The following is a 23,879-nucleotide window of genomic DNA, read 5'->3' as shown; positions in this document are numbered from 1 at the left end:
TTGCCCAACTTATTCCATTTCTAAGTATTTAATGACGTAATTCTGAATGAGAGAAAATCTACCTCAGGGTATATGACCCTCTTTTCTTCTGTCGCGCGTAGAAGCGTGAGGGCCACCTGCAGCCCCGATGTTGAGAGGTTAGGCTGGGTTCAGGGCAGGAGGCTGGGAGACCCTCCCACCGCCTCTGCCTTTAGACGACTCCAGCTCATGGTTCTACCCCTTTGGCAGGAAGCCCCCAGGCAGGGTGGAAACAAGTCGTAAGCAGTTGAGGAGACAAATTTGTGGGCTTCACTCCGGGCCTGGGCTACAGCCAGGTCAAGTGCCTGCTTTATTCAGACAGGAAATGCATGAATGGGGCTCAGCCCCAGCCTTTACACATTGTGAAGGCAACTGGGAGTGAGGCAGGGATCTAGAAAAATAATGCATGGATCCAGACAATGGAGAAAGACCATGCTAAATCAGCTTAAGGCAAAGACCGGCCAGGGTGAGAGAGCAGAAGAGGTGACAGAAAAGGAAGAAACCTTGGGCAGCTTGAGCTGTGCTGGGGCCTAGCGGAAGTAGCTGGGACATTCATGGGCAACCAGGTGCCAGGCCTGATCAAAGGCCTGCACGATGGCTGGCTCTAGGGGCCCTTCTTCAGTGGCCACCAAGTTCTGTTCCAGCTGCTCCAGGCTGGACATGCCCAGGATGACCGCGTCCCCGTGGGCACCCTGCAAGGGGAGACGGCCAGACGTCAACACACTAGTGCACCACAGTGACCCCAGTCACACACGCTCCCCCCACAGCCTTGCCCCTGCCAAAACTTGGGACCTAATTTTTAAAATTTATACTCTACATAGTTCTAGAGAGCACTTAAGGTACCTTCAACAACTGTAACTATGTGACCCCAAACCCTGTCTTCTTTCCTCCTGCTGCCACACTGCTCATCCTCATTCAGACCTAAGTTCAGAGCCCAGTTCTGCCACTCAGCAGCTGTGTAAACTAGGTTTAGCTATTTAACCCCCCTGAGACTCAAATCTTCTCAATTTTCAGCGTGGTTATGGGAATGAGAAATTATGCAAAGCATTTAGCTCCCATTTATTGAAAACCTACTATATACATGTCAGAGACTATGCAACTATGTAAGGCTGAAGCTGGAGAAAAGTTTTAGCCAGGAAGACAGGGGACACCAAAGAGAGAGGGAAACCCCACCTCCCCCCAGAGGAGCCAGACCAGTGGGTTTTACAGTCAAATCTGTGATAATTTTCTATCCCTTTCACAGCTGTATGAACCCCAGTTTGCTTATCAGTAAAACTGGAATAATCACACTTCATCAGGCCTAGGTAATAATTCAATCCATGTTAGTAAAGCCCTCATTATAGGGCCTGGCACTTGGACAGCTACTCAGAACAACAGAAAGGCTGCCGTGAAAACTGGAACAAAGAGAAATTTCAAGGAGAAAAACTACTTAGGAATCACCTGAAGGTAACGCTGGCTTCCCGAAGAGAGCAGAAGTGGGGCTTCCAGGGACGATGGGTTACCTGGAGCTGGGAGTGGTGGTACATCCACCGGAGGGCGGCTGAGGTCATGCTGGGGGCGCTGGGGCCATACGCAGCCTGCAAGGCCTTCTCCACCAGGGCAATGGCCTTGAAGTGGTGTTCCTTCCAGAAGCTGAGCAGGTGGGGAGGGTAGCACAGGGGTCAGGACCATGGGGTCACACTGGGGGCCACCGCCAAAGAGTCAAACAGGACAGCTGCTCTCACCCCAACCCTGTAGCATGGAGGGGCTGGTATCCCCTCTAGCAATGGGTCTCCTGCTTTACTGAACCACCCAGGATGCTGGCTCCCTCACCAGAGACCTCAATGACATCTTTACCCCTAAGAACGCAAAGTCTGCCCTTACTTTACCTAGGGAAATAGGCAGCAAGTACAGGGGCATGACTCGGCCCCAGGACTGCTGAGCCTCCATCCAGGGCCCTCTCCTTCCCTATTTGCAGGGGATGAGCACTTCTCAGGGAGGAGCTATGACTTGGAAGACCTGGCATAAGGTCCAGGGATCCTCATTCCTCACGGAGGTCCCAAGAAAACAAGAAGAAACCCTATAGAGGGCTTCAGAATTCCTCCAGGAATCAAAAGAGGCAGGTCCAGGCAGCAAGGGATGGTCTAGAGACCCAGGAAAGCAGCCTAGAACTCCTCCATTTCAGATAAAGGGAACCCCCTCCCACTCCACTCATCCTGATGCAACCCATCTCCAGCTCACCGATTCCTGTAGATCTCTGCCCAATTGGTCCCAAAGAAACGGCCCACAGGTTGTTTCCTGTCCTTGTCCTCATACTTGTACTTGCCGGTCAGCAGGCCCCCTGCGGGAAGGCTGTAATCAGATCCCCTGGCACTGCTCCCAGAGGCTGCTCTGGACCGGAAGTGGGGGTGATGGTGGGGGACCCAGGAGGGATGGAGAACCCAGCCCAGCCTCTTGTCAAACCCTTCCCTGCTTCCCAGGTCCGGGGCCGGGCATCTCCCAGGTCAGGAATAGGGAGAAACAGGACCAGAAATGCCCCCCTGGATCTGGGAGGGGAGCCCATCCCCACAGCAGCCCATATCCCATACCAGCCAAAGGGTTGTAGGCGTAGAACCTCAGTCCAAAGTGCCTGATGCAGGGGAAGAGCTCTGTCTCCACCTGCCGGGTGGTGGCGTTGTACATGCCCTGTGGGCAGAAGGGCCAGCTGGAGAGGGTGCATGGGTCAGGGGACCCCAGTCTTCTTTAAAAACCTTCAGTCAAAACCTGCCCAGGACTTCAGCAATGATTTCCAACATCCCTAGTGGTGGCTGGGCGATGGGGAGATGGTGCTGGGCCCCAGGAAAAGACAGTGGACGGGATATGTCATTCCACACATATCTGTAGGCACCAATTGTGGGCTGGACACTGAGTTCCCAAACACCAGCGGATCTAGTAAGGTCTCTGCTTCCAAGAGATGTTAGAGTCGAGTTAAAAACAAAGACAGAGGTCAGGTGATCACATAAAGGTGGGTTCGGTGATCATAGCAGATTCTCCCAAATACTTGCTCAATGTATGAAGATGGGGTTTGGAGATGGGCGGCCCCGCTGGGCTGTTGGGAAAGGCTTCCAGAGGAAGAGGCATCTAAGTGAGACCTGGGCACTCGTTCCCACGAGAAGCGGGGAGGAGTGTTACAGGCTGACTGCAGAGGGAGAAGCAGGCAGGAAGGGGAGCCTGGGCCGGAGAGAGCAGGTGCCTATTGGCTGGGCTGAGGGTACCCGGGAGCCATCTACAGGCTGTGAGCAGGGGAGGCAGGGGAGTGGCTGCTATGGAGAGGGCATGGGGTTGGGGGGGAGATTGCGGGGGGGAGTGGGAGGGGCCAAGAGGACCCGGGACCCAGGACCCAGCAGGCACCCAGGAGACAGAGGTCTCTGCAGCCCTGGTCTCACCTGGTACACGGTGGGCAGGATCCAGTTGTTGCTCTTGCACAGGGTACAGATCTCGGCCACTTCCCAGGAGGCATAGTTGGAGAGGCCAAGCTCCACAAACTTGCCCTGTGGGGGAGAGGCCAAGGTCAGAACCCACTGCAGCCCAGAACACCAGGAAGGAGAGACTGGCTGGGGACCCTGGGAGTGGGGTCTGTCCCCACTCTGCTCTGGGACAGCCCTGGAGCCTCCACTCTCCTGGGCAACGACAGGCCAAGGAGAGGAGCTGGGGGGCCGCCCTCACCTCCTGGTGCAGCTGGTGGCAGGCACGCAGCGTCTCTTCCACGGGGGTGCCGTGGTCCGGTGCATGTAGATAGAAGAGGTCAACCTGGGGACACTGCAGCCGCTTCAGTGACGTCTCCAGCTGGGACCGGAGGCTGTCAGGCTTCAGTGACTTCCCTTCCCAGGGATTGGCCTTGGTAGCGATTTTCACTTTGTGGGAAGAATGTAATGGTTAAGAAACTTATTGTAACCACTTACTAGCCATGTGACCCTGACTAAATTACTTAAGTTCTCTGAGTTTCAGTTCTCTAATCTATAAAGTGGGGATGGTAACAATGGAACTGTCTTCACAGGGAGAGCATGAGGATTGAATAATGTCTCATGTGCGAGTTCCCAATGTTCACTGCTGCTATATTATTAGTCACCAAACTGCTAGCTGTTCCAAGCCCTGTAGTAGAGGCCAAGTGCACAGAGATGAACTAAACACACTCAATTTCTGCCCTCAAGGAGGTCACAAGCCAGAAGGTGATGTTACAATATGTAAGTGCAGTAGAGCCCAGAGGAGAGGTATGTGGCCAACCTGGGAATTCCAGGGAGGGCTTCCTGACCCCGCAATTTGAGTCTCCAAAAAAGCATCCTGGGACTTCCCTGGTGGTCCAGTGGTTAAGACTCTGCACTTCCACTGCAGGGGGCATGGGTTCAATCCCTGTTCGGGGAACTAAGATCCCGCATGCTGCGCGGTGCGGCCAAAAAAATAAAAAAATAAAAAGAGTCCCAGCCAACAAGGAAGGGTGGGAAGCACATTCCAAAGGGTGGGAACTCTTGGACAAAGTCACAAAGGCAAGAAAGCACAGTACGTGAAGGCCACACGTGCAACTCTGAGTTATAAACTCCAGGCAGGGAGCAGTGGTACACGAGACAAGAGAAGGGGGTCCAGACCTAATCCCAGTGGGTTTTCTCAAATACCATCATTCAAAGGTTTTATGAGTGAACTGGTCAGCTGTGTTCGCTCTGGCTGCCGTATAGAGAGAGAAGTCGAGGGGGCAGGCCTGAAGACAGGGGGACAAGTAAAGAGGCTGCTGCAGGAATTCAGGAAAGAGATGCAGCTGCTGAACATAACCACTGGCAGATCCATTTGAGAGAGAGGTAGAAGGCAAAGTGAGCAGACGGCAGTGACAGTTTCCCCCCTCTCCTTCCAGACTCCTGGAAGCGTGCACATCCGCATATCCACTGTAGAGACACACTCTGCCTGAGAACAAGAGAGTGTTCTGCCCTGCAAGCAGCTTGGAAGTGCTATAAAGAATGCTGGCTCTCTGGGGGATTCCCTGGTGGTGCAGTGGTTAAGAATCTGCCTGCCAATCAAAGGGACACAGGTTCGAGCCCTGGCCGGGGAAGATCCCACATGCCGCAGAGTAACTAAGCCCGTGCGCCACAACTACTGAGCCTGAGCTCTAGAGCCCGCGAGCCACAACTACTGAGCCTACGTGCCACAACTACTGAAGCCTGCGTGCTTAGAGCCCGTGCTCCGCAACAAGAGAAGCCACCACAATGAGAAGCCCACGTACCGCAACGAAGAGTAGCCCCCACTCGCTGCAAATAAAGAAAGCCCGCGCACAGCAATAACGACCCAACACAGCCAAAAATAAATAAATAAATAAATTTATATATATATTAAAAAAAAAAAGAACGCTGGCTCTCTGGATTCTGCACTTTCCATACTTGGCAAATGCAACTCAGTAATCCAGAGGGGAGGGAGTCATCAGACCACTTGGATGTTGGAGAGACCAAGTCCCTCAGCTTCTTGTCCAGATTTTTTCCATTCCCCACATTTCTCAAACCCCCTGCATTCTTGGTGTGAACTTTGCCTCAGGTCTGACCTGAGGACTTTGACTCTGTGAGTGCCTGGCCTCAAAGAAGGAAGCAGGGAATGACTGGAGGGGGAGAAACCAATTCAGAAATAAAATCTTCATTAGTCACGAGAGGCACCCAGGTGAACTAGAGAGTGTGGGTCTGAGATGCACATCCCCAAGTCTGTTCCTCCAGATCCACCAAGCTATGAATCTAAGGAGGACCCAGAGGGGGACGCCCCCAACACAAGGGCTGGGAAGAAAGAGCCTCAGGATGGAAAAGAGGAGGCAGAGTGCAGTAGTAATAGTATCAGCTGACTTCACTGGGTCCCACCATGTGCCAGGCACCCTCCTAGGCACTTCCAATGGCATCAGGCTGATGAGGGACCGTCCCTCCACACACACATCCTCCACTCAAGCACACCTGCCTCCTGGCCATCCACACAGCAGTCTTGGCACAGCTATGCCCCCAGCCTCTCATAACACTTTGCCTCATGCTCTGCCCAGCAAACTACTATTGTTCCTTGAAGGCCCAGCCTCAGTGTACTCTGAGCCTTCCCTAGGGCCTCTGCCTGGCCCTATCATGCCTTCCCTAACAGTGCTTCCTCTTCTAGGCTCCTCTGCGATCATTTGCTTCAATCTTCCCCACTAGACTCTGAGCTCCCTGCGGGTGGGTTAGAGACACTTTCCCTCCTATAGCTCCATAAGAAGCTGGCATAGGGCTACAGGAGTGGACAGAAATGCCTTACCCTCTCTCTCACGCCTCTCCACTCTTTACCCCACCACCCCTGCTCCCCCAGCCCGGTCTATGGCAATGCTACAGCTCTCCGTGAGAGAGCCAGGGGTACTGTCAACTGAATAGAGCAAAGTCTAGGGACTGATGAAAGACCTGGATGAGAAAAGGGCTCTCGGGGAGCGCATGGGCATTGAGGACAATGGGGAGAGGGGCATAGGCAGAGCGCCTGGGGACCGGTTATGGGCACCTGGCAGGGTTGGAGGGGGGTACGGCATAGCTCTGGAGACCAGTGCCGCAGAGAGGTGCACTAAGAAAGCAACTGGGGTAGGAAGCCAAGAACTAGATCAGGCTCGGGGGTTACCGAGTTGCAATCCCCAGACGAAGAAGCGGAGGGGAAGGTGGTCAGGATAAAGCGCTGTTCAGCTGTCGGGGCTGGATGTGCAAGGGACTTGAGGAGCGGGGGGTTCACAGAGCTGCGGGATGGCCAGGGGAGGTGGGCGCCCCGGGGGCGGGACGAAGCTGTCGGCCCTGACCGCAGCGTGCGCGTGGCTGGGGTCGGGTCAGCGTCCTGCGGGACGGGTCTGCACTTCACGGTGCAGGGAGAGGACAGGCGGTCGGTGCGCGGGCGCCAGAAGTTACCTTTGCAGTCGCCGCCGCCCAGCCCGAGCCCCAGGCCGCCCAGGATGCTCTCGGACTGGCCGTCGCTGTACATGAAGGCCGTGTCCAGCTCAGTGTGGCCGCGCTCCAGGAAGGCGCGCACTGCCGCGGCGCTGGCGGGCGCGTCCATGCGGCGCCCCACCTCCATGGTGCCCAGCACGGTGGCGGGCCGGATCGGGGAGCCTGAGGTGGCACGCGGGCCCCGGGACATGGCGGCTGCGGTGGCGGCGGTGCGAGCCTCGGGCGGCCTGGGGGTACGAGCGCAGCGGACGGCGGCGCGGGCCACGGCGCGAGACAAGGTGCTCAGCATGAGGTCGGCGCCTGCGCGCTGGATCGCCTCGGGCCCCGCCTCCCTGCCGAGGGGGGAGAAGCGCTGCGCCCCCTCACGCAAGATACGCTCGCTCGCCAGCCACGACTCCCGGAACCTTCCGCCAAGTGCGCGGCGCAAGAGGCGGAGCCGCGCAGCTCCGGGGCGGGGCGGGGCGGGGCGGGGCGGGGTTTCTGGTCAGCTGATGAAGGCAGGAGCTGGAGAAGGCAGGAGCTGGAGAACACAGAAGCCGGGCGGTGGGGAGGCTCTAGACTTGGTAAGCCGAATTTGAGGCTGGGGCTGCTGTTCGGGACTCTGGGCCTTCCCTGCTACATCTTTCCAACACCCTCCTCCAGCCCCTGGATGGTCCTGGGGCTACTGCCCCCACGTCGGCGCGCGAGATCCTGGAGCGAGGCTCTGGGCTGGGATTGGGAGGCCCTCGGCGGGGGCCCAGGTCCCCCTCCTCAAGGGCGACCAGCATGACCCCTCGGGCCGCTCTGACCTAGGACCTGGGGTCTGGGTTCCTTTTTCACCTCTTGTTCTCGGCCGACGGGCCTCTGCGTTTCTGACGACTTTGTTTTCCCCAGGGCGGGCCGGGGGAGGGGGCTTCGCGGCGAATGAGCGCTGACCCCAGCGGCTGCCCTGTTATTATCCCCGCCAAACAGGCGGCCCGTGCTCGGCTGAGTCACTAGGAGGGAGTTGTGACCGAGGACCTGGAGGCCTGGAGTGAGTGGTAGCCCTAAGGCGGGATGCTCCTCCCCTCAGGTGCTCCCCAATTCTGCAGGGAGCCCAGATTGTCCCCTCCCACTCCATGCCTAGGACAGGTTTCCAAGTGTGTACACGGGGAGTCTGTGTTTGGAAGTATGAGGACTGACGCAGTCTTGTCTTTTCAAGGCTTTCTGAAGCTTGCTGTTTGCCAGGAGCCCTGTGGGGGGAGGGGAGAGAGCTGTAGCCAGAACAGAATAATAGCCATCCCCGGTTATTCTACTGAGGGTTTAACCTGTGCCAGGCGCCATTCTAATCCCTCAGCCTAGGTTATCTCATTTAACTCTGCAATAAGCCTAGCAGGTGGATACTTGCATTATTCCCCCGTTTTACAGGTTGGAACTCTGAGACTCAGTCACTTGACCAAGAATTCATTACTAGTAGGCATCAGGCAGGTCAGTTCCAGAGTGCTTTCTCCTCAACCCTAGGCCATCCAAGCTCACAATTAGGTCTCCCATTCTCCCTTCCTTTCTTTGTTTCTCTCTCTCTCTCTCCCTTTCTTCCTTCTTTTCTTTCCTTTCTCTCTCCCTCTCCCCTCCCTCCCTGTCTGTCTCTTGCTGTTTTTTGAACCTTTACTGTGCAGCTGGTGTGTCTGGAGCCTAAGAATAAGTTTACAACTAGGGTGAAGGGAGAGGAGTGGGCTTAAAGGGCAGTAGTGGCTGAGGAGTGCGATGGGCATTCTTCGGGTTTGTGGAGGAGGGTAAGGGAAGAGGTGACAGGTGTTTTCCCGCCAGCTCCTGTGAGGCCCCTCTAAATTGAGATGGCAATTTAGAACTGGGTCTTAGTTTCTCTTTACTATGCCCTCCAGGATGAAAAGGCCAAGCCTAGGGGAAGATACGGCATGGACAGAAGTCAGGAGACCTGGGAATGACCGTCTGACCGTCTGAAGGCCTAGAGGGAGGGACAGGAGATGGGGGGGGAGGGCAGTTCTTGGAGTACCCTGGGGCTCAGTCTCAAGGCATTTGGACTTATCTGGTAGGTAAAGGTGGCCACTTGAGCAGCTTCAGTGGGGAGCATCTCTGTGACTCAGCTTGGGATCTGGAAGAGTTACATGGCTGTGGCAGCCGACGCCATTTCCAGGGCTGCCTTTCTTTTCTTTTTTTTTTTTTTTAATATTTATTTATTTATGTTATGTATTTGGCTGCACCAGGTCTTCGTTGCGGCATGCGGGATCTTTACTTGCGGCATGTGGGCTCTAAGTTGCGGCATGCAGGATCTAGTTCCCTGACCAGGGATTGAACCCGGGCCCCCTGCATTGGGAGTGCAGAGTCTTAGCCACTGGACCACCAGGGAAGTCCCTCCGCCTTTCTTAAAGTGTGGTCACGTGCACAGAATACATGTGGTCAGAATCTACTGGGGGAGCTTCTTAAACCCAAGGTCCCTGATCCCCTGCTCTGACACACTGATCCTGAATTTCAAACATGTGCCCTCCATGATAACAAGGCACCCCTGAATCAACTATATACTTCAATTAAAAAAAAAAAAACAATAAGGCACCCCTGTTGTGGTCTTTGTTACACCTACAGACCTGGTCAACCTTTGTTGCAACCCTGGCCATCCATTTGCTCAGTGCTGTTGCACTAGGAGGTGGGCGCGGTCTCAGAAGCCAGGCCTGGGCCCAGGCTGGGCTGGCTTCCTACTTGGGTAATAACCCATGGGTGACAGGCTCTGTGCACAGTGGCCTTCAGAGGAAAGTGTCTTCTGTTCAGGGCTCAGGTGTGTCTCAAAGTATCCTGAGCTCCGAGCTGCACATGGACAGGGGACCACCCACCCAGGGCCCTGGGCCCTATGAGCCAAGGTACATCCCCCAAGACACCCCGCCCTCCTTCACTGGGCATGTGTCCACTTTCTTTCTTCCCTAACCTGGTGAAAAGAGGGCGTGAGAGTGACCTCAGGGTGCTCGAGATACTGGTCTCTCATTCTCAGTCACTACCATTGTGTCAGGCCCTGGGCTAAGAGCTTTATGTGCATTTTATCTATACAACAACCCTGAGGAGTGAGCGTCATTCTCATTTTATACACAGGCTCTGACTGTTACTTGCACAAGGCCACTCAGCCTTATCTGTGGAATGAGGACAGTTCCCCTCACAGAGAAGTTAACGCGGATGGCGGTACCCGGATGGCGGTACCCTACCGTGCTGACCTGCCGTGGTGTGTTGAGGCTCTACCAGAGGAGGCTTGGCGAAGTGGTCCAGCGGAGGGGTGGCTGGGGAACAAAAGGACTTGATTTGAAATGCCTGAGGCACCACAAAAACCCAGCTCCTACCTGGACTGCGTGTTAACCTGGGGTGGCCTTGCAGCTGCTGGTGGCAGGACAGCAGATAAATGGCTCCAACATCAGCTGTGCTGAAGGTCGGGGGGGGGGGTCACCAAGGTACAGGAAGAGACCTTCAGCCCCCCTTTGCAGAGCCCCAGAGGGACTGCAGTGAACCAAGCAGGCAGTGACCTGGGGTGCCCTTGCCCCCAGCTCTGGGGCTCGCTGTTGAGTCACGTTAGAGCTGAGAGCCTAGAGCTTCCTAAGAAAAGCAGCTGACTCGCTTCCTTTCCCTGCCTGACGCTCCCAGATCGCTGTGGCCTCAGCAGTTCCAAGGGTCCAGCCAGGGTGTCTCAGCCAATTCGGGCCAATGTAACAGAATACCATTTGTCTGGGTGGCTTAGAAACAAGCATTGATTTCTCACAGTTCGGGAGGCTGGGAAGTCCAAGATCAAGGTGCTAGTAGATTCAATGTCTGGTGAGGGTCCACTTCCTAGTTCATAGATGGCTGTCTTCTCGATAAGTCCTCACCTGGCAAAAGGGGCGAAGGAGCTCTCTGGGGTCTTTTTTATAAGGGCACTAATCCCATTCATGAGGGCTCTGCCTTCATGACCTAAATACTCCCCAAAGGCCCCACCTCAAAAATACCATCACATTGGGGGTTAGATTTCAACAGGACAGGAGGGACATAAACATTTGTTCTATGGCATTGTCCGTGGGGCATTGCTTTATGAGGGTCCTGGGTCTTTTGACACAAGCAGAAACTGAAGGTGGCTGGAGAGAGCCTCATCCCAGGTGAGGAAAGCCCCTCTGAGTGCAGTGAGAAAAGGGGAAGCCTGCCTTCTGGCTGCATGAGACCCTGGGCGGCCCTGCCAGACCACAGGAAGGTGCCGCCGTTCCCGGGGACAGAAGCATGGTGGCTATGAGCGCTTCCTGCTTGGGTGGCCCTGGCAAGTCACCTCCCCGGGTCCACGCGGACATATCAGTAGCCCCCACTTCATAGAGTTGATGTGCAGCAAAATGCAGAAAGGCCTACGTAAGGTGCTTTGCACAGGGCTGGTAAAGTGCTCAGCGATCAGGGGCTGTGATGATTCTGCCCAGCAGAGATGCTCCAGCAGCCCCACTTCCTCTCCCTCCTCTGAGACCGTCACACAGGCAGTGACTGCTCTAGGACACCAGGTGGGGACTTCCCTGCCTGCCCCTGCAGCCAGCCAGCTCCTGACTTTGTCGGCAGTGAGAATGGGGAGGTGGCTCCGGACTCTGCCAGCAGGCGTCCTACACAAGCGAGCTGCTGGGAGAATGCGGCTTGAGCACGCCAAGCTTGAATCCCAGCCACGTGTGCAACTCACCTGCTCCTTCTTCGCCACTTGCCTCATCTGACCAATGTACTGGGGGACAGCCATACTTTTTTTTTTTTTTTTTTTTTTGGCCGAGTTGGGTGGCTTGTGAGATCTTAGTTCCCTGACCAGGGATTGAACCCAGTCCCCGGCAGTGAAAGTGCCGAGTCCTAACCACTGGACCACCAGGGGATTCCCAGGATAGCCGTACTTTAAATGAGAGGATGTACTTAGTGGGCCTGGTCTCAGCAGACCCTCGCAGCGTGATTTGCAAGAAGAAAAGATTGGAAACAATCGAAATGTTCAAGAGTTAGGACAAAGGTGGCATTGTTTGAGGGCTCAGTTCTCTACACTAGATTTATGAACTCATTGAACCCTCACAGCTGTATGGGGGAGGCGCTGTTATCGCCCCATCTTGCAGATAAGGAGACTGAGGCACAGCAAGGCTGAGTCACTTGCCCAAAGTCGAGGCGTTAACAGGCAGAGTGGGGATTCAAATGCACCTGTCTCTGACCACACATCCAGTGCCCTCCCTGCATATGTGGTTACTTTGATTTCTGTATTGATCGTGTTCTCTGGTTCAGGGGCTCAGTCCATGCTGGGTGATAAGGCTGGAATGGGCTTAGAGTGGCGGGACCATGACTAGGACCCGGACCTCCCAAGGCTGAAGGCCCCTCTCTTGTTCCCTGTAGAGCCGTCGCCTGCCTCAGCACACCGGCTCCCTCCGTCCCTCCGAAGCCATGGTCTGGAGGAAGTTGGGCTCCAGCAACTTCTCCAGCTGCCCCAATGGCTCCAGCCAGTGGATATGGGACGTGTTTGGCGAGTGTGCCCAGGATGGCTGGGACAAGGCCAGCGTGGGCCTGGGCTTGATCTCCATTTTCTGCTTTGCTGCATCCACCCTCCCGTGAGTAGCATCAGGGTGGTGGGACCAGGGCTGGGTTGCACGGGTGGGGCAAGTGCTCCTGGGGCTGCACCGAAGAGGGGCTCCCTGGCTGGCCTTGGGCCTCTCCAGACTCAAGGCCAAGTGTGCTCCCTCTCCCACCCCCACTCACTGACTTCCAGCCCACCCTGGAGGGCCCTACAGTGAACCTCACTCTAGGCCCCGCCTTATGCTGGACCATGCTGACACACAGGTAATAATAATAACACCTGTTCAGTGAGTGCCCACTGTGTACCTAGCTCATTTCTAAGCACTTGACATGTCTTTACCCTATTTAATCCTCATAACCACTCTGTGAAATAGATACAATCTGTATCCCTACTTTACGAGGAAGTAGAAACCCAGAGAGGTTAACTAACTTGCTGTGAATTGCACAGCTAGCCAGAGAGGAGGCGGAGGAGTGGGAGGGCTGGGGTGCATCGAACTTGGCCTTTGTTCTGTGACAGTCTGGTGGAGGACAAGCAGTGATTACAAAACAGCATGGCCACTGCTGTGATTAGGGAACACGGACACACTGTGACCTAGGCAAGTCCCTTCACTGCTCTGTGCCTCAGTTTTCTCATCTGTAAAATGGGAATGTTTTCCCTACCTCACAGGGTTGCTATGAGGATGGCCTTTACACACCATATGCTCAGTCCCATGGCTGGTCAGAGGAGGGGCCAAAGAGGAGAGATGAGGTCAAAGAGGTCATCCAGGGCCATGTAATGTAAGGGCATTCTCCACTGTTAGGAAATCTTATGCTGTTTCTCCTGAGGGAGAAAGATAACAGTTTAATTGAGAGATAATTCATATACCATTGAGTTAGCCCATTTAAATGTACAAGTCCAAGGTTTTAGTATATGCACAGAGTTGTGTAAGCATTGCCGCAATCAGTTTTAGAACATTTTTGTCACCATAAAAAGAGACCCAGAAAGAAATGAGTCATTCCTCATTTCCCTCTAAATCTCCCGGCCCCAACCACAAATCTACTTTCTGTCTGTAGATTTGCCTATTTTGGACATTTCATATCAATGGATCATACAGTATGTGGCCTTCTGTGACTGGCTTCTTTCACTTAGCATAACATCTTCAAGGTTCATCCACGTCATACGTAGCTAGTGTCAATACTTCATTCTTTTTTACATCCTAATAGTAGTTCGTTGTATGTGTATACATTTTGTTTATTCAGTCGTTCATTGATGGACATTTGGGTGGTTTCTACCTTTTGGCCAGTGTGATTAAGGCTGCTATGTATGTTCATGTACAAGTTTTAGTGGGGACGTGTGTTTACTTCTCCTGGGTATACACCTAAGGGGTGGAATTGCCGGGTCACATGGTAACTCTGTGTTTAATCTTTTGAGGAACTGCCAGACTGTTTTCCAAAGCAGTTGCACCATTTTATATTCCCACCAGCAGCGTATGAAGGTTCCAATTTCTCTAAATCCCCATCAACACTTGTTATTTTCTGTCTTTTTTATTATACCATCCTAGTGGGTGTGAAGTGGTATCTCATAGTTCTGATTTGTATTTCCTTGTTGGCTGGTGATATTAAGTAGCTTTCCACGTGCTTCTTGGCCAAATTATATTCTCTTTGGAAAAAGGTCTATTTAGGTTCTTTGCCCATTTTTCAGTTGGATTATTTGTCTTTTTGTTGTTGCATTATAAGAGTTCTTTATATATTCTAGATATATTTTGCAAATATTTTCTCCCATTCAGTGGGTTGTCTTTTCACTTTCTCAATGGTGTCGCTTGAAGCACAAAAATTCAAAAATTTGTTGATGTCCAATTTTTTTTTTTGGCCGCTCCGTGCAGCATGTGGGATCTTAGTTCCCCGAGCAGGGATCGAACCCGAGCCCCCTGCATGGGAGCTCGGAGTCTTAACCACTGGACCGCCAGGGAAGTCCCTTGATGATGTCCAATTTATGTGTTTTTTTCTTTTGTTACTTGTGCTTTTGATATCATGTCTGGAAACGATAGCTTAACCCAGCTAACAAAGATTCACCCTTATCTTCTAAGAGTTTTATATAGATTTATCCAAGTCTGACACCAATTCTGACACCAATTCTGATGTGTTTTTTTGCCACACCATCAAGTAATCAACCCAATTCTTACACTATCTACACCTGAGACAGCCTCAGATCCCACAGGTTAGGGGCCCAGTCCTACAAGTCCCACAAGAGTGCTCCCTCCTCCCCACTTCTGACACCAATCACAAGTCCAGGTTGTCACCTGTGCTTCTGACCTCCAGCTGTAGATCGGAGATTCCCCCCACCCCTCCTCAGGTTTGATTAGTTTGCTAGAGCAGCTCACAGAACTCAGAGAAATGATTTTTATGGAGGCTTTATTACACAGTCATTGGCCATTAGCGATTGGGCTCAACCTCGAGCCTCTCTCCTCCCCTGAGGTGGGTGAGGGGGGCGGGACAGGGGCCGTGAGACCGAATGTCCCAACCTTCTAATCTTACTGTTGGTTCCCCTGGCAATGAGTCCTTATCCTCAGGTGACCTAAGGGTTTTCCAAAAGTCACCTCATTAACATTACAAAAGACACCTTTTTTTCTCTCTTTCTCTCTCTCACCCCTTAGGACATTCTTAGGAGAGCTCTGTGCAGGGAACAGGGAAGAAGACCAAATATATATATTTCTTATTGTAAATCACAGTATCACAAATTAGCTCTTACATGTAGAGCTTTGATTCAGCTTGAGTTGTATTTTGTATAGGGTGTGAGGTAGGGATCCAACCTCGTTCTTTTGCATGCGGTACCCGGTTGTCCCAGTATCATGTGTTAAAAAGACTACCATTGGGAATTCCCTGGCAGTCCTATGGTTAGGACTCTGTGCTGTCACTGCTGAGGGCCCAGATTCAATCCCTGGTCGGGGAACTAAGATCCCACAAGACGTGCAGCGGCCAAAAAAAAAAAAAAAGACTACCCTTACCTCATCAAGTTCTCCCAACATGCTGTCTAGGGCTTGACATTTTTACTGACTCACCTTGTCCCAGCTGCCATACTAGATGTGGCAGAAGTAAGCAAAACCGACCCCATCCTTGCCTTTGTAGACCTTCTATTAGGGAAGGAGAACTGGAGGGACGGGGGAGAGACTGGAGGCAGGGAGGCTGTGTAAGGCATCCAGCAAGCAATGATGTCTGGGGGATTGGATAGGTGGCCCTTAGTAGGCAAAGCAGACAGGTCTGGGTGATGGGTGGAGGCCAAGGGAAAGAGACTCCCTATCTTGGGGTGAGAGCTTCCCCAGAAGCATGAGGAGCTGGTGGAGCTGGCTGAGGCTTCCCCTTTCCACCAGGGCATAATGCCAGCCCTGCCTGGGCCTGGCTGATTAACCAGGGAGGGGGTGTCAGAGGTCTGGGAGAAGCCCCAGGTGATGGCAGGGAGGGCAACCCCCTTCCTGCTTCTCCTTAGGACTCGGCCTTTCCTGAGTGTGACAAAATCACTTTCCCTGAAATTTATGGAGGCTCTTCAAGTCACAGTATCCTAGAAGGGGGTTCACACAGGGCCACGGGGTAAACCTTAAGGGCCTTCTCCGGGCCAGGCCCATGCTGGGCACTGTCCCTTCCCTCAGGAAGCTTGAGTCCAGGAGGAACTGACCGATGTTGGCAGAGCTCCCTTCTAGGAAGGCCCTGAGGAGGAACTGATATTTCCTGAAAGATACAGAGGAGGGACTGGGTGAGCCGTCTTCTGATGCAGAGTTTGGAGGAAGAGGAGGCAGTCCTGGTGAAGAGGCGGTGGGGGTCAGAGGGACAGGGGACCTGGGGGCCTTGTCGGGATGTGCTCAGGAGGGTGGGGGTCCTTACTGAACAGCAGTGGGAGGCTTTGAAGGATTTTGGCAAGAGAGGGGTTTTAGAGAGATCCTTGAGCGGGAGGATGGAAACAAGGAACACAGGCTTGGGTGGGAGACCTAAAGAGCTGGGGGCGGGGCTCAGCAGGAGATGGAGGTGGAAGGACCACCGTGAAGAACCAGGGCCAGGCCTAGCTTTCCTGGCTTCTGTCTTGGGTGGTAGGTGGGGTGAGGTGCTATTTAGTTACCTTTTACTAATTTAAATACATGCAAATGATTAAAGCGAAATGTAAGCAGCAGATGGCCACTGTGGAATGACTCAGAGCAGGACTGGAACCTCAGGGTCTGGGTGTGAATCCTGGTTCCCTGACTTTTCCATCCCCAAAGAGGCCCATCAAGACTTGACCCCATCCATGGCTTTGTAATCAGACCTCGGGGAGCCACAGCCCCAGGCTTCTCTGTTGCCCTTTGAAGATAACAGGCCCATATTATCATCCATCTCCCCTGGAGATAGGGCAGCGCCCAGGCCTCTGGCCGTAGGGCAACCACCATCCTTCCTTCCAAACATCCCCCCCCACCGCCCCCACCCCCCACCCCCGCTCCTCCATAGAAGAGAGAACCCAGGGTCCCTATGAAGTGGTTCTCAGGGTCTGACACAGAACATCAGGACCCTGTAAAGTCCCCAGGTCCCCACCAAGAGACCGCTGTGGAGGAGAATCTATCAGGCAATGGCTCTCTCTGGAAAGATGCATGTCCCATAGAGCTCCTGGCTTGGAAGGGATCCCCTGGTAAGAATCCCCAAAGGGCAAAGAAAGGCCCATGAGGATCCCGCCGGCGGGAAGGATCAGCTCCCAGGCGACCCCCTGTGCAGACGCTGCCCCGGCCCTGCTATTCCGCGTTGGCTGTTCCCATTTTACCCTCCATGCAGTATCACAGCTGTCGACCCCTTAGCACACGTCTCCCTCCTCCGCCACAGCCAATACATCAAGGCCTGCAAGACGGGCAACATGGACCAGGCCCTGTCCCTGTGGTTCCTCCTGGGCTGGATCGGCGGAGACTCCTGCAATCTCATTGGCTCCTTCCTTGCTGACCAGCTGCCCCTGCAGGTAGGCCAGTCCCCGGGCTGGGTGGGCTGCCAGGGACAGTCTGCAGAGGCTTCCATCTTGTGAGGGCCCCATGCTATAGAGAGAGCCCTCTGCCTGCTGCACAGTGTGACAATGGGCTGTGGGCCTCAGTTCCACCATCTACAAAATGAGCACATCGAACCACAGGATGGCTGGGGTCTTTGACCTCTGAGGTGCTAAGATCCTGACTGAGCTTTCAGGGCATGGGGCCCTGGAGGAGGAAGGTTTTCCCTTGGGAGGCCCAGGTGCCATCATTCTTCTGTGGCTGGGTGGAGCTGGGACTCAAAATCAGGAATCTATTGTCTTCCCAAGGCGGGCTGTAAATTGCCCCTGTATCAGGCCAAATGGTAGTCTCCACTTAACCTCTGAGTTCCATTTTGTCCTGCCTGGTCATGCTAGCCACCGTTTCCTCCCTCTGCCCAGGCGGGCACCTGCCAGGCCCTTGCCTACCTGCTGTCTAGCTCTGCCAGGTAGGAACTGTGATCCCCTCCTTTCCAGATGAGCAAACAGAAGCTCCAGGAGGTGAAGCAACTTGCTCAGGGTCACCCAGCTGGGATGGGGCCGAGCTGCCCGGGTGCTGGGGTGTGGTCCCCGAGCCGGGGACTGCAGCCAGCGCCCTGGGCCCCCTCTTCTCTTGCAGACCTACACAGCCGTGTATTACGTCTTAGCCGACGTGCTGATGCTGTCGCTATACTTTCATTACAAGTTTAAGAAACGCCCCTCTCTGTGTGAGTACGGGGATCCCTCTGTGTCAGGTGCCTGAGGGCAGCCAGGAGGCCTGGAAGCTTGGGAGGAGGAAGGTTTCCCATTGCTGGTGATAAACCAAACCTCAAAAAGGCTTTCTCGGGCCTTATCTGAAAGCTGGGGCCCTGATCCCCTGATGAGCCGAGATAGAGGGCAGTGAGCACATCCGGGCAGGACCACAGGGAGTCCCCTTCACTTAAGTTCTCTCATTCAGCAAACATGGCTTCAGCTGCTCCTCAGTGCCGGGCCCTGGGCTTGGAGCTGAGGAAACAAGGACACAGCACACAGGATTCAGAAGGGGCAGATCCAGGGCTGTACAAGAAACGACCCAGACATCTGGGGGTGGGGCTGTCTCAGCATTTCCACTCTCCATAATCCCCTTCCTGCCCCCACTGCCCTCATCGGTTTACCTTTACAACCTTAGGAGAAGGGTACTCTCATTATACCCATTCTACAGATGAGGAGTGAAAGCTCAGAGAGGTTAGGTCACTTGCCCAAGGTCACACAGCCACTGAGGGACAAGGCCAGGACTCAAAGCCCAGTCTCTCTGCCGCCACTCAGATCCCTAATCTCAGCTTCCCTCCTGCCTCATGTCCAGGGTCTGCCCCCATCAATTCTGTGCTGTTGTTCATCTTGGGGGTGGCGTGTACCGCCCCACTGCTGAGCAGCGCTGGCTCGGTGGCTGCCCCCAGGGAGGTCTTCCGGGGGCGGACGCTCTTGTCTGTGGAGCCGGGCAATAAGGTGAGGTGTGGGCACGTGAGGGTAGAGCGGGGGTGGGGGTCTGGCTCACCCCGAGGGCCCGCCCCTGCGTGACCACGAGGTCAGGGGAATTGCCCTCCAGGAGGGAGCTGGGGCTGTCAAGCTGCACCCCGGCCCTACTGAGCACTGAGCACCCTACTCTGCCCTCTCAGCCCTTCACGCAGCAGGAAACCATTGGCTTCATCATCGGCTCCGTGTCCGGCATGCTGTACCTGCTCTCCCGGCTGCCTCAGATCCGCACCAATGTGAGCCGTGGGCAGGGGCACTGGGGCCAAGGGAAGAGGAGCCGGCTGGCAGCTCGGGCCCCTGGGTTAAGGAGTAGCAGCAGGTCTGGTCCACACTCACTGTTGGCTTGGGTGACTTAATCCACTTCTCCAAGCCTCAGTTTCTGCCTCTGGAAATGGGCATGAGATGCCTGCCATCCAGGGGTACATGTGACCTGCATGTGTCCCAGGGAGGTAGGAGGTCAGGTGAGAGCGAGGGGCTGAGAGCAGAGGAGAAGGTGGGGAGCCAGAGATGGGGGAGCCTTGCTGGGCAGTGAGTCAGCGTAGGGCTGGGGAGCAGGCACCTTGGGGCGAGCAGGGTGGTGCAGCAGCCCTAGTCTCCTGCGACCTGGGCAGGGGGGCCCGGGAGATGATGTTGGGACGGGGATGAGGAGTCAGGCCCTGGAAGGGGCTGGTCTGGGCACCAGGCCCACGTCGGACACTGGTCACACCGTGTGCAGTCTGCTCGGAGCATGCGCAGCGTGACAGGGCAGACGGACACATGGACAGTTACAGCCCAGAGAGACAAGAGGCCCGTTTGAGGTCTCTGACCCTACACCCCTCGCCTCCAGTTCCTGCGGAAGTCGACCCAGGGGATCTCCTACTCGCTGTTCGCCTTGGTGATGCTGGGGAACACGCTGTATGGGCTGAGCGTGCTGCTCAAGAACCCCGAGGTAGGCCAGAGCGAGGGCAGCTATGTGCTGCACCACCTGCCCTGGCTCGTGGGCAGCCTGGGCGTCCTGCTGCTCGACACCATCGTATCCTTCAGGGGGTGGGGGTGGGGGTGGAGGGGTGGGGGGGCCACAGCAGCCTCCACCTGCACGTGGCTTCAGCATCCATCCATCCATCCATCCATCCATCCATCCATTCTTCTATCCATCCATCCATCCATCCTTCCATCCTTCCTTCCATCCATCATCCATCCATCCATCCATCCATCTTTCTATCCATCCATCCATTCTTCTATCCATCCATCCATCCGTCCTTTTATCCATCCTTCCATCCATCCATCCATCCATCCTTCCACCCATCCATCCATCCTTCCATCCATCCTTCTATCCATCCTTCCCTCCAGTCCATCCATCCATCCATCCGTCCGTCCATCCATCCATCCATCCATCCGTCTGTCCATCCATCCATCCATCCATCCATCCAAGAGTCAAACCTCCCATGTGCTGGGCACCCCTCTAGGTACCGGATCTATTTGTGAGCAAGAACAGAATGGTCCTTCCTTCAAGAAGCTCACAGTTCAGTGGGGAGGCAGACAAGATATACATAATCATAAATAATTACTTCATTGTGGTACCACCGAGTAGCACAGAGAAAAACTGCAAGAGTGTGTGACCACGGGGCTGTCTGTCCTGGTTTAGAGGCTCAGCAGAGGCCTCCACTAGTGCCATTGAAAACTTCCCTGAAGAAGAAGTTAGGCACAGGCAAGGGAGGAATGTTTCTGGCACAGCTTGTGCAAAGGGTCTGGGGAACAGGGCATAAATCAGCCCATCCAGGCAGGAGGAAGGAAAGCTGCAATGTGGAGACACACACACGTGAATTAGAGATGGAAAAACTTGAGTTCAAATCCTGGCTCCTGGTGTCCTGTGTGACACAGAGCAAACCGTTAGCCTCTCTGTGCTTCCATGTCTTCATCTTGCTGTCTCACCAAGGTCACGGGGCAATTACATAAGCTAAGGTCTCTGGAAACACCCAGCACCGGATCCAGCACACAGTGAGTGCTCAGTAAATGTTTGCTGGATGGCTGAGCAGGGCATTATTTCCATCTCCTTTGGGAGGAGGTAAACGGGGCCCTTGTTTTGACGTTTGCAGAATTCCTGGTGGGTGCAATGAGAGATGAAGAAAGTTAAGCTCTAGTGCCCCAAAATGGCCCCTGCCACTTGCTGAAACCCCCAGGATGCTGTAGGGTGAGAGGAGGGCAAGATCCTGGGGCTGGGGTCACGGGAGGCTGCCTGGAGAGGAAGACCCAAGCTCTGGACTTGGCAGATAAATGGGGTTTGGCTGGTTGAGGGGTGGGAAGGCAGCAAGAGCAGAGGCCAGGAGGCCATGGCTGACCCTGCCCACCTGGCCGAGTTGCAGGGAGGGAAGAGGGCAGCAGTTCTGGATGGAGCCACAGGCCACCCTGGGGCAGGTCCAACCCAGGCTCTGCTCCGTTTGGCCTTGACGTTGACTCCTTCGGATCTCCATACAGTTCCTGATATACAGGGATGCCGCCACCTCATCAGAGCGCCAGCCACTCCTCCCCAGCTGAGCAGGGCCCAGGCCAAGCCCAGGATGACAGGGACCTGCAGATGCCACACTCAGGAAGGGAGAAGTATGGGCAGTGACGGTGCTGCTGACCCTGGGCTGGGCCGTGGAGGAAGCTGGGGGTGCCTAGAACTCCTGGCCCGACCGCCTACCCCCAACACCTCCGAAACCTCGTGAGCTGACTCTTCCGGAAGCCCTGACTGACGGACTCTTCCAGGAGCAGGTCAGCCCCCAGGGCCAGCCCATGCCGCCTTGGGATTCACCCCCAGGGTCTGAGGCAACTGTCCCTGGAGACTGAAGGGAGGAGCTGCAGCCAAGACCTCAGAAGAGGTCTGGGGACCTTCTGAGCTGCAGCTCAGAAGACAGTGCGGCCGCCCCTCGGCTCACCTACCTCATTCTGCCTGCTTCCCCCACCCAACCGCCTGGGGAGGAGCCCAGCTCAGCCTGGTGCACCCTGGACTATACAGTCGACTGCAGATGGCCTAGTAAACGGTACTCCCAGTGAGGCCTGTTCTGGTGCTCTTTCCCCGAGGGGCCGGGCTCTGGGCTGCTCTGGGGAACAGTGATGGATGGGGATCCGGATCCCACCTACAGGTCCCAGGTGGGGGCCTAAGGGGTCAGGATATGGGAGAGCCAAGCCAGAGGGGACTGTGTCTGCTGGCCCGCCCCTGCCCAGCCTCTTGGGCCTCCGGTTTCTTCAACCTGCTTCTCTGTGACAGGCTCCACACCTGGTGGTGGGGACACAGCAGTGAGAAAGACACTCCTCCAACAGGTTCCCTGCTCCGCGGTGCTCAGCAAGAAGCGGAATAGTTAAGGTTCAGACTTTGGTTCTGCATCTCAACTTCTCTGTGCCACAGTTACCTCATCTGTGCAATGGGATGACAGTATTACCACTTCATACGTCCTTCTAGGGATTAAATAAAATGGTGTGATTATGGATGTTAGCCCTGAAGTCTGGCATGCAGTAGGAGCTCATTGAAGGTTAGCTTTTATCATTTTTAGTTGGAGGAGAAGGACAACCAGATCTCCCTGGAAATCAGGGAGACCTTCCTGGAAGAGATGACATGGCAGAAGGACAGGCAGGAGATAAACAGGGGGAAAGTGCCAGTGTTGCAGGCGGGAAGGGTGGAGAGGAGGGCAGGGCTTAGCCCCAAGCTCTAGTTCCTGTGCCCCAACCTTAGTTTGCCTCCCAGACGCCAACCTGAGTCCACTTTCTTCTTGACCACAACCCCATGGGTGCCTGAGGACAGAGGGGCCAGCTCCCCTCCCTGCTGGCCTGCTGTCTCACCTCCCCCCCACCACACAGCCGGTCCCAGGAGGCCCCCCAGGTCCCAGGAGCCATCGGGGTGGGTGGTGCCAGGTGCGGCTAAGGCTGGTAGGGAGGAGCTGGGCCTCAGTGTGAGCCTCTCTTTTAGAATCTTCCTCTTCCAGCCTCGGAGAAAGGAAGAAGCCCGGCCACAGGGCTGCAGCCTCGGCCGCGAGGAGATGCATGGCCTGGTTTGGTGCCACAAGTATTTGCCAAGCGCATCTCTCCTTCCACCCTGGCCCATGCTGTGCAGGGCGTCTGGGATGGGGGTGACCCAGCTCTGGTCCCTGCCCTCAAGGAGGGGAGACGGTTGCCGGGCCCTAGAGGGAAGGACTGTAACCGGAAGGTACAAAGTGCCGTGGGGATGAGGCGGCTCAACCAGGGAAGGCTTCGTGGAGGAGTGGCCCTGGAGCGGAATCTTGAGAGAGAGGGAAGGGTGTGTGCAAAGGCCTGGAGACGGGAGTCAGGGCTGCTGCCAAGGTGGGGCTGGAGTGAGGACAGGATGGTGGGGGCAGGGCCAGCCGCCAGCGCTCATGGCAGGTGACCTGGTTTGGTTGGGGGAAGCGAAGGAGGGAATGGTCTGGGGGGGGCCAGGGATGGGGGCGCCTCTGAGGTTCAGTTGGGCAGTGGGGCGAGTGGGGTGCGGCGCCTCAGCCCTGTCCTGGGCGGGCCAGCAGAACCCTGGGTGTCACCTGGCCCGCAGCTGATGTTTACTGAGCGCTTGCTGTGTGCGGGGCTGGGCTGTGCCCTCGCTCGGTCCCCACAGCCCCCTCTGAGGTAGGTGGGGCAGGTGCAGTCATCACGGCCATTTTACAGATGGGAAAACAGGCTCTGAGGAACTAAGCAGCTTCCCCGAGTTCCCCCAGCTAGGAGTGACGGCTGTTCTATCCACATTAGGTCCCTCAGCTGCGGGGGGCCATCCCACACCCGGCCCTCGGAGTCCCCTCCCTGCCTCCGCCCTTGGCTGGGGGTCCAGGACTTCAGACCGGGTGCCGTCCAGCCTCACCCTTGTCCTCGGGGGCGGCGCAACCCTGCTGTGCTCAGGGCCCCTCCCCACTGTCCTGAGCGGTGCCTCCCACCCCCAGGGCCCACGCCCGCCCCAGCTGGCTGAGTCCCCTTTGCAGCCAGGATCTGGC

General features: G+C 55.4%; 2 protein-coding genes across 3 annotated transcripts; one reads left to right on the top strand and one right to left on the bottom strand.

Annotated features, from left to right (window-relative positions):
* Positions 1 to 278: 278 nt before the first annotated feature.
* Positions 279 to 7,354, bottom strand: AKR7A2 (aldo-keto reductase family 7 member A2). Its single transcript, XM_082449308.1, has 7 exons — positions 6,903 to 7,354; positions 3,703 to 3,890; positions 3,423 to 3,527; positions 2,586 to 2,682; positions 2,239 to 2,338; positions 1,521 to 1,650; positions 279 to 710 (listed from the first exon to the last, which is right to left on the bottom strand). Exons 1-7 carry the CDS (start codon positions 7,228 to 7,230, stop codon positions 549 to 551), a joined length of 1,110 nt encoding a protein of 369 aa, XP_082305434.1. The 5' UTR covers positions 7,231 to 7,354; the 3' UTR covers positions 279 to 548.
* Positions 7,355 to 7,374: 20 nt separating this feature from the next.
* On the top strand, positions 7,375 to 22,381 carry SLC66A1 (solute carrier family 66 member 1). Of its 2 annotated transcripts, none has more exons than XM_082449107.1 (8): positions 7,375 to 7,504; positions 12,276 to 12,487; positions 17,220 to 17,397; positions 18,056 to 18,143; positions 18,758 to 18,900; positions 19,071 to 19,163; positions 19,754 to 19,855; positions 21,382 to 22,381. In XM_082449107.1, exons 1-8 carry the CDS (start codon positions 7,433 to 7,435, stop codon positions 21,439 to 21,441), a joined length of 948 nt encoding a protein of 315 aa, XP_082305233.1. In that variant the 5' UTR covers positions 7,375 to 7,432; the 3' UTR covers positions 21,442 to 22,381. The 2 variants fall into 2 exon arrangements, with proteins under 2 accessions (XP_082305233.1, XP_082305232.1); XM_082449106.1 differs by having other exon boundaries at positions 19,754 to 19,939.
* The last annotated feature ends 1,498 nt before the right edge of the window (positions 22,382 to 23,879 follow it).

This window comes from Balaenoptera physalus (assembly GCF_965194825.1).
Source record: "Balaenoptera physalus genome assembly, chromosome: 1".
Taxonomy (NCBI): domain Eukaryota; kingdom Metazoa; phylum Chordata; class Mammalia; order Artiodactyla; family Balaenopteridae; genus Balaenoptera; species Balaenoptera physalus.
This window is presented reverse-complemented; position numbering and strand designations above follow the sequence as displayed.

Bases quoted from the DNA above. Each gene is read 5' to 3' on its own strand.
- AKR7A2 (XM_082449308.1), bottom strand. From the start codon at position 7,230: ATGCTGAGCACCTTGTCTCGCGCCGTGGCCCGCGCCGCCGTCCGCTGC. The intron at 3,891-6,902 runs GTAACTTCTGGC...CTTCCCACAAAG, and splicing joins GGGCGGCGGCGACTGCAAAG to TGAAAATCGCTACCAAGGCC. The intron at 2,339-2,585 runs GTATGGGATATG...GCCTTCCCGCAG, and splicing joins CGCCTACAACCCTTTGGCTG to GGGGCCTGCTGACCGGCAAG.
- SLC66A1 (XM_082449106.1), top strand. From the start codon at position 7,433: ATGAAGGCAGGAGCTGGAGAAGGCAGGAGCTGGAGAACACAGAAGCCG. The intron at 17,398-18,055 runs GTAGGCCAGTCC...CTTCTCTTGCAG, and splicing joins CTGACCAGCTGCCCCTGCAG to ACCTACACAGCCGTGTATTA. The intron at 18,901-19,070 runs GTGAGGTGTGGG...CTGCCCTCTCAG, and splicing joins CTGTGGAGCCGGGCAATAAG to CCCTTCACGCAGCAGGAAAC.